General features: G+C 36.0%; 1 protein-coding gene across 18 annotated transcripts in view; it reads right to left on the reverse strand.

Annotated features, from left to right (window-relative positions):
• LOC136848690 (dystrobrevin beta-like) overlaps positions 1–13,129 on the reverse strand; it is a 226,338-nt gene that overhangs the window by 125,310 nt on the left and 87,899 nt on the right. For 3 of the 18 annotated variants that reach the window (XM_067121182.1, XM_067121174.1, XM_067121175.1), the window contains exon 1: positions 11,387–11,720. The exons of 7 other annotated variants lie outside the window; for them this stretch is intronic. In XM_067121182.1, coding sequence (XP_066977283.1) covers positions 11,387–11,585 — 199 coding nt within the window. In that variant the 5' untranslated portion in view covers positions 11,586–11,720. Of the gene's footprint in view, positions 1–11,386; positions 11,722–13,129 lie in introns of those variants that run through there. 8 more of the 18 variants (XM_067121185.1, XM_067121178.1, XM_067121180.1 and 5 more) reach the window with 4 other exon arrangements.

A 13,129-nucleotide genomic window follows, 5' to 3' on the forward strand; every position in this document is an offset into this window, starting at 1 on the left:
AAGTATGTAAAGATATTACGCTCTCTGCATTCACTCGAAATGAATGGACGTGAAAAATGGGCCTGTTATTTGAGTGACTACAACTAATGAACAGGAGGTGAAAAATTATGCTAAAGATTCATCTTCGTATTCCTTAATGAAATCTCTCTCTCTCTCTCTCTCTCTCTCTCTCTCTCTCTCTCTCTCTCTCTCTCTCTCTCTCTCTCTCCTTAAAAACTTGAGATCTTCATAATTCAAATGATGTACTTGCGACCGTGAAGGTTTAAACGCCAAAACAGATTCATTAGGCGTCATAATCTTCTTTAGTTCCATTTACTAAATCACAATAAGCAAATGAATTGCTTGTTCATTAGATCAATGGAAATCCGACCAACAAAGCTGCATGTCAAATCTCTCTCTCTCTCTCTCTCTCTCTCTCTCTCTCTCTCTCTCTCTCTCTCTGCAGCGACAACACTTGACACTGACTGCAATCTCCATTATGCAAAGGACAAAAGACGCCTCACTGACTTGCAAAACTTGTTCGTCGTGACCCACTCATAGGCGAAGACAAAATTCTTCTTCTTTTTCTTCTATCTCTTCTTTCTTTTATACTCGGGTTATTTATGCCCCAGAAATTCGAAGGTGAATTTCTGATGCAAATGTCTTCATTTTCGCATCGTGCTCTGTCAATGAGAGAGAGAGAGAGAGAGAGAGAGAGAGAGAGAGAGAGAGAGAGAGAGAGAGAGAGAGAGTCTAAATATTTGTTTTTTGAAATGAATGTTATAAGACAGAATCGTTGTTATGGAAAACGAAATCTAATTATCTTTTAAGAAATAATAATGATAAAGTAACGCGTTAGAAACGGAGAGGGTTCATAAATGATCGCATTCACTTCAAAACATAACCTTCTGTCTCAGTGTCTGTACTAAAATACACAGAAATACACGCACGCTTTTCAGGAATTTTCCCAACAAAACGTGATAAAAGTTTAATCCCATAGATGAAACACGACATGAGTCATTTTCTTGTAAAATCCATTGACCGCTGTTGAGTTAAACAGTGAACTGGGTACCTTGTGGTTAGTCGACTATGATGTGAATATATATCTATATATATGTGTGTGTATAACTGAATCACGAAAATATGGAACGTGATGAATATATAAATAAAGGCAGTGCCACGAAGGAAAGTGAGACAACGGAGTGGTGCTAGGCCTTTCGACTTACTGTCCTTTACTTAGCAGTAATGGACAGTAAGTCGAAAGGCCTAACGCATCTCCGCTGCTTCACTTTCCTCCGTGGCAATGCCTTTATTTATATTATATATATATATATATATATATATATATATATATATATATATATATATATATATATATATATACACGTGTATGAATGTATGTAAGCACGTGTATGTGTGTGTGTGTATGTACGTAAGTGTGATTATGGGTACAACTGGGAGTTGTGCAAGTTCAGGAGGGTAGGAAGAGGGGGAATAATAAATATTTGGTGGGCTGAGAAAATGAAGGGTTTAGGGAAGGTAATAGGAGATTATTGAAAGGGCAGCTGCAAGACGGTTGAGAAGACCATGAGGAAGGAACTGAGATGAAAAAAGGAGTCAGTTACTAAAAATAGTGGGAAGAATAATTAATTGTTCTACTGGGAAGTAAATGCAAAGAGAAAGGTCAGTGAACAAATGGGGAAAGGTTAGTGAGCAAATAGATCTCAGAATCAAAGATGGAAACGACTAGATTTCCTATAGTGTGAATGCAGTCCTCGATCGACGAAGCGAATATTCTAAATATATAATATATAAAAAAGACAGAGCTGAATGATGCAGGAGTGGAAACAGTTAACGTAACTTTGAGAACGTTTGTGGAATTGAATGTTAAGATGTTACGAGATTTAAGAAGAGAAAGACACCAGGGGTTAATGGAATTACAAATGGGATGCAGTGGAACGGTGACTGAGCAGCTGACCAAGGTTTGTGAGGTATACATGGGCAAGGAAAAGGTTCTGCAAGAATGACTGAGAGGTATTTCTTCTGACTTTAAAAAGATTTAAACGGTATGGCCGAACTGTGATTAAGAGAGTAAGAGATGACAAAAGGACTGATATAGGATAAATCGCCTAGTATTTTAAAAGGAAGAGTGTGTATGGATCAAATGTTTGTTCTGAAACAGTTATGTGAGAAATCTGAAGGTAAAAGGAAAATCTGTGGAACACACAGACCCATATAAGACATACGATGGAGCCGACAAAGAGGCAATGTGGTAAGTGTCGGGATGTATGTTCCAGAAGATAAGTTGCTGAAAAAGATTAAAAGTGTTTATGACGGAAGTAAAGTGCTTTAGAATATTCAGACAGAAGAGCGACCGGTCTGGAGTAAAATTGGGTCTGAGAAAAGTGTATTAAGTCTTCATGGCAGTTCAATATCTTCACAGATGGAATGATGCCAGAATTCAGAGATAGGACAGTAGCTGTAGGTGCAAAGTTATGGGATAAGAAAGCTAGTGGAGAAAGGAGTTTAAACCAGTTGATGTTTTCAGAATATACAGTTCTGATTGGGGATAGTGACGATAAGCTGGAGAATCTGGTAAGAGTTTAAAAGTGTCTGTGAGAAAAGAAAGCTGAGAATAAATGTGATAAATTTAAGATGAGGGTAAAAGGAGAACAGGACGATGAAGCCATTAATGTTTATACGAATGGTAGAAAGTTTGGAAGCGAATTAGTCACGTAGGTGCATGGGAGTAAAGCTATCACCCGTCCATGGAAGCCAAGGCTGCAATTCAATCAAACTTCCAACATGGTATCACAACAACTCACTTAAAATTCCATCAACTCCTTGTGCCTTTCCATTCTTCAATCTCCTAATTGCCCAACTTACATCCTCAAAAGATGATCTGGCATGAAGACTTAATACACTTTTCTCGGACCAGTTTTACTCCAGACCAGTCATTCTTCTTCGTTTATTTTGGTTAGTGACTGAATGGATGACCACAAAGAAATGTAATACGCTATCAGCATATAAACCCCACGAACATCCATGGGGTACGGTGTCGGGCTTGCAACCTCACCTCAACACAGTTACTGAAAACTGAAAGGGCAGCACTTGGGGTAAACACCTCTAAAGGAAAAAAGAATGTATACGAAATAAGAAAATATAAATGTATTCATATGTATACGTACAGCACTGGATATGGTCATACGGTTATCAATAATTTCCACAAACAGCGGCACAATTAAAAGATTAAAAAAAAAAAACGCTCCAATCAGAAGAGATCTCAAGACCGAACAAATAAATGGAGGAGATAAAGAAACGAAGCTCAATTCATCCGAACGTATTAATTCAACTCCCTAACGAAGCGTCCCCTGAGGAAATCCCAATTAATAGGAGAAAATGCCATATGACTAATGAAAGCTTAACTCGACAACATTGGAGCCATACCCTGGACACTCGACCTCCCTAAAACTAAGAAGAGGGAAGGAAGCACCGTGAAAACACGCCTCTATCTCCATCTCCATCATCATCTCTCCTTCTCTGTGCGGATAGGGAAGGGAGCACAGAGGAAAGGAAAAACACTCGACCTCCCCAACCCGGAGGAACAAAGAGAGAGAGAGCGAGCATGGCACTTATCTCCATCTTCATTATCTCCCTCTTCGAGCATACAGAGAGAGAGAGAGAGAGAGAGAGAGAGAGAGAGAGAGAGAGAGAGAGAGAGAGAGAGAGAGAGCACAAAGGAAGAGAAAAACACACACAGCCACGCATCTTTAATTCTGGATACCGCGGACCCCAAAGAAGGATCGGGAAGAGCCGATGGTGGAGGATAATAAATTGCCGTCCTGAACTCCCCCACCCCCACCCCTCCCCCCGCAATCCCGCCTCCCCCGCGCCCATCCCCTACCCCTAACACCTCCCAAGGGATGGTGGCGCAACTCTCGGGTGGAAAATGCAATGACACAACGAGGTAACAACTAATAAATCTGTTGCTCCATTGTGGGGCGTCTATTCTTTTTTTTTTTTTTTTTTGCTTTTCTTTGCATTTTCTTCATTATTGGACGATATATATATATATATATATATATATATATATATATATATATATATATATATATATATATATATATATATATATATATATATATTATATATACATAATATATATGTATATAGATATATATATATATGTATATATTATATATATATATATATCTACATACATACATATATATATATATATTATATATATATATATATATATATATATATATATATATATATATATATATATATATATATATATATATATATATATATATATATCTACATACATATATATATATATATATATATATATATATATATATATATATATATATATATATATATATATATATATATATATATATATATATATATATATATATATGCAGTGACAAATATGCGAGCGTCACTGGAAGTTACAGAAGGTTATATTTTCCTTTCGCTTCGCGTTCCTATTTGTTTTGCTCTTTTATTCGATTTATAGTTTTGGCATAAATAAATAAAATAAATAATTAAACATATACACAAATAAAGGAAGAAATAACATATATAAAAAGGAAAAGAACAACATTCAACCAGGAAAGATCGATCGAACCCGGCCAGAAGTTTTTATTTTTTCCCAAACAAAAAGTTTCTTTCCCAAGTGTTCTTTTTTTTCCGAAGACCAAACAGTTTTTACCGGCAAGTATTTTTTTTTTTTTTTTTTTTGCATGGAAAAGTTTACTCCTTCCAACTGCTGGTTTGGACAGGTCCAAAGTTCCCAGGACTTTGAGAAAGGTCTCCTGTTTGCTCAATTATTGGCTGATTTCAATTTCAATCAGTGACCAAAGAAAGTACTTGGTTTTTCATGAATGCTTAAGAGAGACACTGCGTAAACTTTAGAGATTTTATTTATGTATAATATATTAATATACATATATATATATATATATATATATATATATATATATATATATATATATATATATATATATATATATATATTATCACGTATTTTCATTCATCCCTCTTAGTCCGCCAGATAAGAAATCGAAATTTCTGGACAAAAGCACTTCTCAGTTAACTCCTGGGCTAGCTTTAGTGGCGGGAAGGAAGATGTTTGCCCAGAATTTGAACTCAGGTAGGCCTGAGAAAACGCCCCCCCCGCCAAACCTCCACGTCACCTGACCTGGGGTAAGACAATGATACACCTTACCTTTTCCCCCTTTGCCCCCATCACGTGATTTGTAGGCGCAGCTAGCCCGTTAGTGTCAAGGGACGAAAACAGGCTGTAGGTAGACTAGGAGCTTAACCCTTAAGTCCCTAACTATAGGACCTATTTTCCATACCCCCTTTTGCTGGCTGTGTGACTTTTTGCAGATGACTGATGACCGGAGATTGGACGCCAGCACAACAATGGAACGCTTTCGACTCGAAAACGACACACTCCGTACCTAGCTAGCGATTTGGACAGTCGCGCCTACCATCCTTCTTCCACTGGTGGCGGCTAACAAATCCGGACGGCCAAGTCCCCACATGTTCAGAGCTCAAAACATCAACAGACATATGGTACGTCAGAAGCAATTAGTCTCCAAGCCACTCTGTTTCTCTCCGTGAATTTCTCTCTTACATTTTACGAATTTTCACTTTTCATTCTCCTAAACAAGGACCCTTTTGTTAAGACCAATCTACCGAAAGCGGCCCATAACTCGCCCCATGACTTGTCCTAAACGCAATTTAATTCAATTCAGCGATCAGCATTAGATTATTCCCACCACAGTGTTAACCAAGGGCAATTAACTTAAACTGATCCATTACCTCCATAGTGCATCATTTTTCATGTGAGAGAAATTCTTTGTACTAGAACGCTAATCCTGGATTCATTTTCCAGGAGTCCTCGCTACTCTTCTGCTCAGTCGACCCCGCCTTGTGAATCAAATCATCTTAGGAGTACTGCCATTTTGATAATCAAGAAAGTCTGGATAGCAGTCCCCCCATTGTGCACAAGAGCCAGTTAACTGAGATTAATTCAAGCCTTATTGCGCTTTCTAATTAGAGACGTGCTATTCACGTCCTCGTCATTTCCATTTTTTTAATTTTGATTGCCTGCTGGATCCTCCGTTCCAGATTCATTTTTCGATTGCTTCATGTGTACATAAATTCATTGCAACGTAACCAGTGACTCATTTCCATGGCGACCTTCCATTCTCTAATTCAATTGTTGAAAATAAGGTAAGTCAATACCCATCCCTTCATTTTTTGTTACATTTTGGTGTCCTATGTTGGCCCCTTCGGCAGTGCGTAGATTAACAAACCCCCTTGCATTCCTCCAACGGGACCCAATCTGTAAGAATATATATATATAAACGTATATATATATGTATATATACATATATATATATATATATATATATATATATATATATACACATATATACATATATATATATATATATATATATATATATATATATATATATATATATATATATATATATATATATATATATATATATATATATATAGACACGCACACGCACACACACACATATATATATATCAAATTTCACATGAAAACATGTTCTTCCAAGCTTAACACCATTCCCTATTAGAAGCTTTAGAACTCGGCAGCAGTATGATTAATGGTCTGTCACTTACACTGAATGGAAATGGCGGATGAAATTCCCGAACCTCCAGAAACTATATATATATATACATATATATATATATATATAATATTATATACACATATATATTATATATATATTATTGTTTCCGTGTAATCCTTGCACCCAATCCCGGGGTATATTGGGATTGGTAGAGTCGAGAGACTGTAATTTTAAGGTGGTGAGAGTAACCGGGGTGGCAATATATTACCTTTCTCTATCGACTTTCCCTAAGCCCTCTTGAAGCTCCTTGGTATCAAGAATTGCAGTCGTTGTTTGGGGGAGCAATTCCTGAGAGAAAGGTTAATTGAGAAAGGTTAATTAACAAATGTATCCAATAATAAGTGATTCATATAGACAGATGCTATCTAAAGAGACTGAAGTTAGTGCCCTTAAGGCGAGTACCTGGAAAAGTAGCTGTTGAATTTGGAGGACAAACGATATATGCACACCAAGAATTAAGTGGTTACTATGAAACATAGAAACTGGAATTAGAATATAAACTTTATGCCAAAGGCCAAGTGCTGGGACCTATAAGGTCATTCAGCGCTGAAAGAGAAACTGAGAGTAAAGGTTTGAAAGGCGTAACCGGAGGAAAACCTGACAATTGCACTATGAAACAATTGCTAGAAGAGGATGGAAAGTAAGATATAAGAAAGAGCACATGAACGGAGGTACAGTAAAAGGAATGAAAGGGGTTGCACCTAGGGGCCGAAGGGATGCTGCAAAAACTTTAAGTAATCCCTACGGGATTTATGAAACAGATGAATGAGAAGTAATTCTGAGCGGGATAAATGCTGTAAAGGGCATACAAAGACATTTGAAAAGTTCGAGATAAAATTAACTGAAATTCAATGTGTAGGTGATGCGGATTTACACTGTACAGGATATTTTGACGGCGATTAGACGTAATTATGATGGAAACGAAGCGTTTTTAGAATACGGAGAATGAGAATTAACTACTGTAGTTTGGTGGAAAAGTGATCTGAGACTACAGGATGTGTAGTGTCGCCTGTGCTATATATATATATATATCTTCAAGAATTAAGAGGAGCAAAACTGCAGAGAAACGAACAGGTATGTACAACGAACAGGTAGGTACAATGTTACGGGATTAGGAAGAAAAGAAACCTTGAACGGTACTTGCAACGGCCTATTTTTGCACCAAAGAAGGTTATATATAAAAATGAAAATGGTCAGGAAGCGTAAGTTTGGTATAACCACATATTCATTATTCAAAAAATTGAGTGATTCATTGTTCAATTATTCATGAATAAACAGAAGTAGTATGATGAATTGAAATCAATAACTGGTGAAATAAAAAATGGCGTTTTTATGTCAAATAATATAAAAAAAAATTGTATACTAGGACGAAAGGTATCCTTACATTCATACCATTATTAATCAATACTTAGATAAAAAATTTACCGCAAAGGGTTAAGAATGTTGAAAAGGGGGACAACAATAACAATACTTTATTATTATTATTATTATTATTATTATTATATTTTTTTGGTCTATCACAGTCATCCTATTCGACTGGGTGGTTTTTATAGTGTGGGGTTCCGGGTTGCATCCTGCCTCCTTAAGAGTCCATCACTTTTCTCACTATGTGCGCTGTTTCTAGTAGCACACTCTTCGGCATAAGTCCTGGAGCTACTTCGGCATCTAGTTTTTCCAGATTTCTTTTCAGGGATCTTGGGATCGCGCCTAGTGTTCCATGAGTATGGGTATAATTTCCACTGGCATATCCCATATCCTTCTTATTTCGATTTTCAGGTCTTGATACTTATCAATTTTTTCTCTTTCTTTCTCATCTACTCCGGTGTCCTATGGTATTGCGACATCAGTGAGTGCTACTTTCTTATTATCACTATTGTTGTTATTTTATTATTATAATCACCGTCAAACAATGTGTAATTGCTAAGCACTTGAAAAGAATATTTGAAAATTTACTTCATAAAAGATATTTCAGAAGCAATTTCATTGACTGGACTATTCCTACTTCATAAAATACAAATGATGTTAAAACTTCTTAAAAAACCGTATTTGAGGTAGAATCACACTTTGTTAGTTAAATATTCAGGAAAAATTATGAATCCGGATATAAAAATCCTACATTTCAACGCCCAATAAAGTTGAGCTGGATAAAATGTCATTTTTTCGTTAAAGTACAAAATAAAAACCGATACACTTAATTGTTGACAGAGTTCAGATTTGGGAAAAAGTAAAATTTCAAGTGCAGGGGAAATCTTGGTACAAATTCCAGGAAAAGCAGAGAGTTTTAGGACAAATAAGTTTTCCGGAAAGTCAAATCCTTGTTAAGTTTCAATTTCAGGCAAAGTACTCAACTTTTGGCGAAGACCAGAGTAAAGTGCTTATTCCTGGTAGACGACACTTGGGTAACAACATGAAAACAGCTGCATGCCATTACGAGCCAAACCAAAAGGCAAAAATGAATCCATCCTTTTGTAATCCTCTAAGGATTGCACGTTTCCGCGAATTTTTCTTTCCCTTTACTACCAGGCTTTGACATTCTCCTCGTGCCATCTTCTCTCTTTCATTCTTTTCCCATTTACTTCGGGCGTGGCAGGAAGAGAGCATTAGGTTGCAGGTCCCAGTGGCCGCTGCACTTTTCAAAATTCTAACCAGCTGAGCGTAACCGGAAATTCAGGTTGCGACTCCACGTCAGTTGCAAAAGGTCCTTTATTCCTCACATCACTGGACTGTGGAGCAGTCTCCCTGACTATGCCGTGCAATTGAAACTTCAGAAGTTCAGGCGAAGATGCAATGCATTACTGCCCTAACACAATGCTCCTTGTATTTTAATAATTCACTTACATTTTTATCTATTCATAAATCTGTTAATTTATTTTTTTCTTTTTTACTAAGTGATCTCTTCCTTCTGTATTTCCCATCCCTTCTGTTACTTCTTTCTAACGAACAACATATTCTTTGAGCGCTTGAATCTCAAGTCAATGGCCCCTATGGTGGGCTTGTTCCATATGAATAGGGTTCATCTTCTGAATAATAATAATAATAATAATAATAATAATAATAATAATAATAATAATAATACAAGATTCAATGAGCAAGAGACTTCTGCCTAGCGCGGTAATGGCTAAGTTTATTGACTTCCCCACCACAACAGTTCTCAGAACCAAACGTCAAGGGCTTACAAGAACCAAAGTCTAGAGAACCTAATCTCTTGACCTTACTTCGAACAATGGCAATTCCCAAAACTCTTTGTTTCTTCTTCTTCATTAGATACCGTTTGGCTTAGACTATCAGGCTGACTCTGGAAGGCTTAGCAAACTGCTTTCATTCGCGCAAGAAGAAATCAAATTTTTATCCACGTCAGCGGTTTTACAACTTCCGCGGTTTCGCGAACATAATGAGAAACATACATTGTGTCTGATTATGTAGTTACTGTATATGGATATGGATACATAACAGGTTTTGCATCTGTGTTACTTGTAATACTAGTATTTATATATACATAGAATACAAATAAAGACAAAACCCACGAAGGAAAGGGAAGCAATGGAGTACTATAAGGCCTTTCGACTTCTTGTCCTTTACTTAGCAGACTTCGTGGATTTTGTCTTTATTTATACATTTATCACATTCCATATTTTCGTGATTCAGTTATACATACACAGGATACGGTTTGCTTTTAAACAATTCTGTTTGTGTGTGTGTGTGTGTGTATGCAAGCATGTTTATCCGTCATGAATGTTGGTTCGTAAGTTGTTTAAATTATTTTTTTTTTTTTTTTCATTCTTTCGCTCGACTCTGAGAGCTCTGTAAACTTCCGAGAAAACGCTGACATCAGCAAATCGAAAAAATCAGAAACGAAGTTTTACATTTCGCTGACGTCTTCAAACGTGATTGGTGACTACTCCAACAATAACATTAATCTCTGCACGAACACACATGGGAGTGCAGAAACGTACAGAGAGCTAAAAAGAAGAAACTTTTGTAAAGAATAACTTTTCCATGCGGCCTTTTGAATAACTGATGACGGCCTCAGAAAGTTGAACAATTAGAAAGGCTAGACTCGATGCATATGCAAATACGTATGCAGTAAACTGTCTATTGAAATGCCTTAGTGAAAGTTTATATATATATATATATATATATATATATATATATATATATATATATATATATATATATATATAATGTATATATATATATATATATATATATATATATATATATATATATATATATATATATATATATATATATATATATATATATATATTCATCACTTACAATTTTCCTTGGGTGTAAGAGTATTCCCAAGGTACAGTGAATTGGGAACTGAACGAAATTTGTGGCTTAAGATTCATGAATATAAAAAGTCACAGTATTTGTGACAAAAATTCACATTATATATATATATATATATATATATATATATATATATATATATATATATATATATATATATGCATACATACATGCATACATATATATATATATATATATATATATATATATATATATATATATATATATATATATATATATATATATATTACAAGACCAATAATTCTACTACTTTATTGTGTACTGACTTAACAAATAAAAAGTTAAGTAAAACCTTAACAAATAAGACATACATACATACATACATATATACATAAAAAAAACAAAAAAGGCCAGATATACACATAGAGTCCCCTCCGCGTTTCCTCCTCCCAAATTACCTGGATTAAGGAAGCCATTGGATGCCCTCCGTTTCTTGGTCCTGCCGGCCACGACGGTAGAGGGGCTGAAGAAGGCTGACGAAGAGGATGACGAGATGGATGAGGTGTCCGGGAGGCTCTTGCGTCTGGATGTGAACATCTTGTGCGGGTGGATGATGACCGTCTTGCTTCCGAAGGAGTCACCCGTTGATCTCAACATTGGTTGCTTTGAGGCACCTTTCTTGCTTTGATGTTCAACGGGCGGTTACCGACATGATCTCTCTCTCTCTCTCTCTCTCTCTCTCTCTCTCTCCTCCAGTAACAGCTGACTAAAACCGGTTCTTCTAGACACACCAGTTTTCGTAACGATTTTGAAAACTTTTTAAGGAATGCTTCTGAGGAAAAAAGTTTTGATTATTATTATTCCTTTATCTTATACTTTTGCACGTTTTCTGCTGGTTCTTTACCTTCATATTTTGTTCATTTCCCTTCTATTTGATGAAATTTAAATCAACTCAGTAGACTTAAAATTGATTAAAGCTGACGTTGCTCCAAGTTTCTTCAATTGGTTATGTAAGATCTACTCGTTATCCTCCGTGACTGTCTTTCTGTCTTTGTTTGTGTTTCTGCTTGGTATTTCAGAGGGACGATGCTTCCTTCATACGCTTCCTTTCTTCTTAATTAAGTAAAGATTAAAGATACCTTTTATATTGTTCTTTACGACTGATTATTACAGATGTCTTTTAGTTTGCCGGTTTGACCAACTGTGTCTGTCTCCAGTAAATTGTTCTTTTTCCTAAAATTCACTCTCGTTAATTTTTCAGTTTCGCCAATAAATTTCAGGTTTGAAAGGAAACACGATGTCTTTAAAGATCAATCCTTCAAAATATAGACGAAGAAATTACCTATTTCTTCCTCCTTCTTCTTTTTCTGCCTATTTCTTCCTTCCTCTTCTTCTTCTTCTTCTTCTTCTTCTTCTTCTTCTTCTTCTTCTTCTTCTTCGTCTTCTTCTTCTTCTTCTTCTTAGCTCGAGGTAATGGAGATAAAGGCTTTATTTGTCCAGCTTAGTTTTTTTTTCCGCGAGAGATTAATTGATTGGGTCAATCTTCCTTAATCTTCCTGGGCACTTGGGCTGATGAGATCATCCACAAGAGTTAAATACATTCGGGATATTTTCTTTTTTTCCTTCCTTTTCAGAAGATTTCCGCAAATACTTCAGCTTGGAATACCGTACGGAGTTTCAACTTGGAATGATGACTGTATATATTGCTGTTATTCTCACCAAAAATTATATTTATGTTTATTTTCTTTATTTAAAGTATTTCCGATATTTTCTCAGCGTAGAATATTACGTCAAAGTGGTTGGTATCGAGTACCCAAGACTGGCTGAGACATAAACTTACTTTGAAAGTACAAAGTCATTAAACCACTTTTAATGAGAAATCGTCGGGAATAACAGGATCTTGCTGGATGCCCTGATGTCGAAATTCATCAGAAACTCATTATTATAATTCGATGAGCGTCTCATCTCAAACTCAACGTTCCTGGTGTTTTAAGAAAAGCACGGAAGATGCAAACCTGACTTACTCTTGTCTTTTCTTTTCTAAATTTCTTGCATATAATTATCTTTCCCTGTCTTGCATCGTCGGTATATTTCTTAAAGCGTGAGAAAACCCGAAAAAGACGTCAAAATAACATCTTGGAAGAAGCGGAAGTCAGCTGGATACACGGAAGATCAAAATGCTGCCGACCGATCTGGTGCAA

The sequence above is a fragment of the Macrobrachium rosenbergii genome, chromosome 19 (genome assembly GCF_040412425.1).
Source record: "Macrobrachium rosenbergii isolate ZJJX-2024 chromosome 19, ASM4041242v1, whole genome shotgun sequence".
Lineage (NCBI taxonomy): Eukaryota > Metazoa > Arthropoda > Malacostraca > Decapoda > Palaemonidae > Macrobrachium > Macrobrachium rosenbergii.